General features: G+C 42.5%; 1 protein-coding gene across 1 annotated transcript; it reads right to left on the bottom strand.

Annotated features, from left to right (window-relative positions):
- Positions 1-1,695: 1,695 nt before the first annotated feature.
- Positions 1,696-2,055, bottom strand: LOC120058091 (helix-loop-helix protein 2-like). The gene has a single exon (XM_039006567.1). It carries the CDS (start codon positions 2,053-2,055, stop codon positions 1,696-1,698), a length of 360 nt encoding a protein of 119 aa, XP_038862495.1.
- Between the last annotated feature and the right edge of the window lie 2,222 nt (positions 2,056-4,277).

Here is a 4,277-nt window from a genome sequence, read left to right as displayed (position 1 = left end):
TTTCCAATATTCAAATAATTAAGGGTAGGCTATATAATTATTGTTCGGCCTATAGCCTACAATTATTGTCATTATTATTTATTTCACGAATAACCTCTTTGTCCAGCCAATATGCTTTTTTTTCTCTTGTCCATAATTCCCAGGTCACCTCTCCCTAAGTGTGTGTGTGCATGTGCCCGCCCGTGTCCCGGGGGACGTGGCAGACAGATGGGCCGTAATGTGGTTGTCTCGGCTCGTCTGGAGGAACACCTGCCCCGTCCGTGGGGAGAGCGTCTGTCCGCCGACTACAGAGCGAAGCTCCAGCTCGGACACTGGCCCAGTGCCCCAGACCTCGTCTCTCCAATCTGGAGAAAATATGAAATAGCCTGGCGTCACCGACATCTTTAGCAGATTTTTTTGTTTTTCGAAATTCCACATGAACGTCTGTCTATCTATCCAGAATGTCCATACAACACCAAACATTTAAGAATATTTTAAATTAAAAAGCTGTTTATTTGATTTAACAAATTCTATTTCTATGTTTCATATCCATGGGTTACTACGAAAGGACACCCTGAAATGTTAAGCAATCTTTGGAAAGCAGGTATTGGCTACAGTAAACTATGGAGTTTTTGTCACCCCCCAAAAAATGGTCTAAAAAAAAGCAAGAAACCAACAAACTTCTGGACAATCGAAAAATCTAACAATTAAATTGTCAGCCTAAATCTGAAACTGTCTCACCATACTAAACGAAATATTGCTATTTCCCTTGCAACCTTTGGACTTAACAAGGATATCACCTTTTTGGGGAAAAATGTTAAACAGATCAAATCTCATAAAAACTGCAATTAAAGAGCAGCAATATCAGTTCTGTTGTCAGAGTATAAATGATTGTTATATAATTAAAATAAATATGCATGTGCAAACACCAGACATAAGAAATTACACAATGTAAACATTCATTGACAAATAAATAACTTACCAGGCCTAATCCACAAACCAACAACGAATACAATATAAAACATCTAATTTCTGTAAATAAGTGCAGAGTTATATTCTACTTTGAACATCAGTGCTGATTTCAGCACGTCTCTGCAGCTATAGGTCCTTTAAATCAGCCCTGTCCATGGAGAGAAGTTTGGCCCTGGCAGTAAAGTCTATAAGCTAACAGTACTATAGCTTTCAATACTAGGAACATAGGCCTATAAGAAGTAGGACAACCCGACATTATTGCATTTTCTGACAACAAATTTGGATTGAGGTGACTCAGCAGCAGCACTGAATAAGTCTGTGGGGAAGTCCAGTGGGGCAGCAGTTTCTTTCCATCACAGCACTGTGAAAGAGAGAGAGACATTAGGTCCTGTTTTATTATGTGTCCCTGGCCTAGTGGCACCACACCAGGGGACTTCGGCAGACACCATAGGCACGACAGGGCTCCGAGGTCAGATATGTGGCAACAATGTCCACCCTTCTCGGTCTCCATGGGAAGATCTCAATTACGTACTCCTTGTGTCCTCTCTTCTCTCTCCTTGTCTCCTTTTCAAAACCCATTGGAGGAGATGGTCAGAGAGGAGTAACCTCTGGTTTTCTCATCCAATTCGTTTTGAGAAGGAGAAGAGAAGAAAGGAGAGAGGATGCGAAGAGTATGCACTTGAGATCTTCCCCATGTTCAGTCTTCTCTCCTTCACTGACAGATGTCTATCCCTAATGCGTTCCCTACGCGTCCAGCACATGGTTGAGGTAGGTGATGTAGCAGATTGCCAGCCGGAGGATCTCGATCTTGGACAGCTTCTTGTCTGGCGGAAGTGTCGGGAGAAGTTTCCTCAGCTCGGCGAACCCAACGTTGAAGGCCTCAACGCGGATGCGCTCTCTCGTGGCGTGTGCGGACCGGTACTTGTCTGTGGCACGCCGCCGCCTCCTCTTCTCCTCCCTGCTGAGGGAAGGCATGGACAGAGATCGCGCCTTGCCCTCGCCTTCTGCGGGCTCCGCGGGCATGGGGGCGCACTCCATCTTGATGCCGTTCAGCAGGGTCTCTGTGGGCAGCCCGACATCTGGCTGGTCTGGACTTAGCATCATCTTCAAGCAGTCTGTTCTGTGATCAGTTTTCAGATCAAAGGTTCAACAACCCCTGTGTGAGATATATGGGTTTAGTCTTATAACAGGAGAGATCAGGCGTGAGAATGTGTTAGGTTTCTGTGGACAATTAGATTTTTAAAAGTGAGAAAATATTTTGGTGAGATGCATGTTCGCACTCCTGTTGTGCACTGTCCTTGGTGCTGATTCTAACAACTCACTTCATTGTCTAGGCCTATTAGGCAGCTCAATTCTGATCTTTTTCTGGCCAATCAGATCAGCTCTGAAAAAGATCTGATGTGATTGGTCAAAAGACCAATTAGTGGCAAAAATATCAGAAGTGGACTGCCTGTGTAAACACAATCCATATGGATTGTCTTATCTGGATTTTAAAAGCCCTATTTAGTAGGGTCTATCGAAATAGCCTATTAGCCTACTACTCATAAAGTTTAGCAATTCTAGCTAGTCTGCCCATTTTAAAACTGTCTCGTCTGTCCATTTCATGGGAACAAATTTCCACAGGCTGCATTCGATTAAATCCGATAGCTACGAACATACATCACAAAACAAGGCAGACATTAATGAAGACTTAATTGAAATTAATTATTGGGAGAGCTCTGAATTCACGTGAGCAGCTGACCATCTGTCTCGCAGACGATTCGCGTGCTGTATAGGCTATGATTGGATGACGCGCGTCTGAAATATGCTGATATACAAACGATATATCCTTTATGCGCGTTATATAAAGGCACAATATTTATCATGTTAATTTTAGATTAGAGGGGATAACATAAATAATTATACAACACTGGAATTATTTCCATACCAAAATAAACATCATTGGAAAATGGAAACAGATAGGCCTATAAAACGTTCTTATGTTCTTCCAAAATGTTTGTTTCAATTGTAGGAATGTTTAAACTCACCTTATACATTTGTTGAACTTTATCCAAGAAGTGTGTACCGCTGAGGAGTTATTTCCACGTTAAAAACTGTGACTTGGTTTCTCTCACGGCCAAACATTTCCAACCCTTCTCATCAACATTTCATGTTCGAGGAAAAACTACATTTAAAGGTGATGCCATCAAAGGTCTTCAAATGAAATGTTTGACTATTCAAAACTATTTTACGTGACTATTAACTAGGCCATAACCAGGTGTTAATGTTTTCTTTCACTTTTTCGGAGCATCACTTGATTGTCTGAGGATAAAGATCTTCAGAAGTGTTGTCTCTTGACCTCCGCTATAGGAAAACAAAGAAAGTTGTCGTCGTGACAGGGTGCGCTCGTGGACAAAACGACTGCTCCTGTAGTCCGTCTTGTTTTTCCGTGATATTATGATCATATCAGACGCACTATAGTAAACTGCATGCCAGGGGCCATTCTTCTGTGAGGGGACCGATTACAGGGAATCCTCCTGCCTCCTCTAGACTTGTCTCTCCTCCACACGTGCTGCCCTCTTGCGCGTGCCAGATCGTGTGAGAGATAAGACGAGCCGACCCCTAATAAAGCCTCCCGCGGAGTGACGGCACAAGAAGCAATACATGTGGAATTGTATTGTCTGCTTTTTTCTTCTTACACCCTCTTTCCTTCTTTCCCCTGCAGGGATATATGGACACCAATGGTGACATATGGTAGTGTGTATTGGACAGATCCCGGTTCTGGACACATACTTTAATCATTTGACTAAATGTGTTCCTGAGATGATCATGATGTCCATAAGTGACAGGACACCATAGTGATGAATCAGTTTATTGATGTAATGCAACTGTTCCAGTAAGGATTTTCGTCTGTTTCTGTGCCTTGTGGCTGCACTGTGTGCTTCATTTGTTGTATGTGTTGTTGTATGTGTTCTATGTATGTTTCGAACTGCTTTGCTTTATCTTGGCCAGGTCGCAGTTGTAAATGAGAACTTGTTCTCAACTAGCCTACCTGGTTAAATAAAGGAGAAATATAAAAAAACAATTAAAAAAAATGTGTATCTATATGTCATCTCCAAAACACAAATCAACTCCATTACTGAATCAACCTGAAACAGCTGCTATCTTACTCCCCCATCCACTCACACATAGCTGACCACCACAGTCAAAGCAGATAGCCACCAGCCTGTTTTAGGAGCACCTTTAGTATTGAATAAGTAAAACGGTCTAATGGTCCGAGGCAGCCCAGCCTTGGTGGACATGGTCCTGGTGATGAAAAATGCAGGTTTAACAGCTCAATACGCTCA

Source organism: Salvelinus namaycush, chromosome 13 (genome assembly GCF_016432855.1).
Source record: "Salvelinus namaycush isolate Seneca chromosome 13, SaNama_1.0, whole genome shotgun sequence".
Classification (NCBI taxonomy): Eukaryota; Metazoa; Chordata; class Actinopteri; order Salmoniformes; family Salmonidae; genus Salvelinus; species Salvelinus namaycush.
This window is presented reverse-complemented; position numbering and strand designations above follow the sequence as displayed.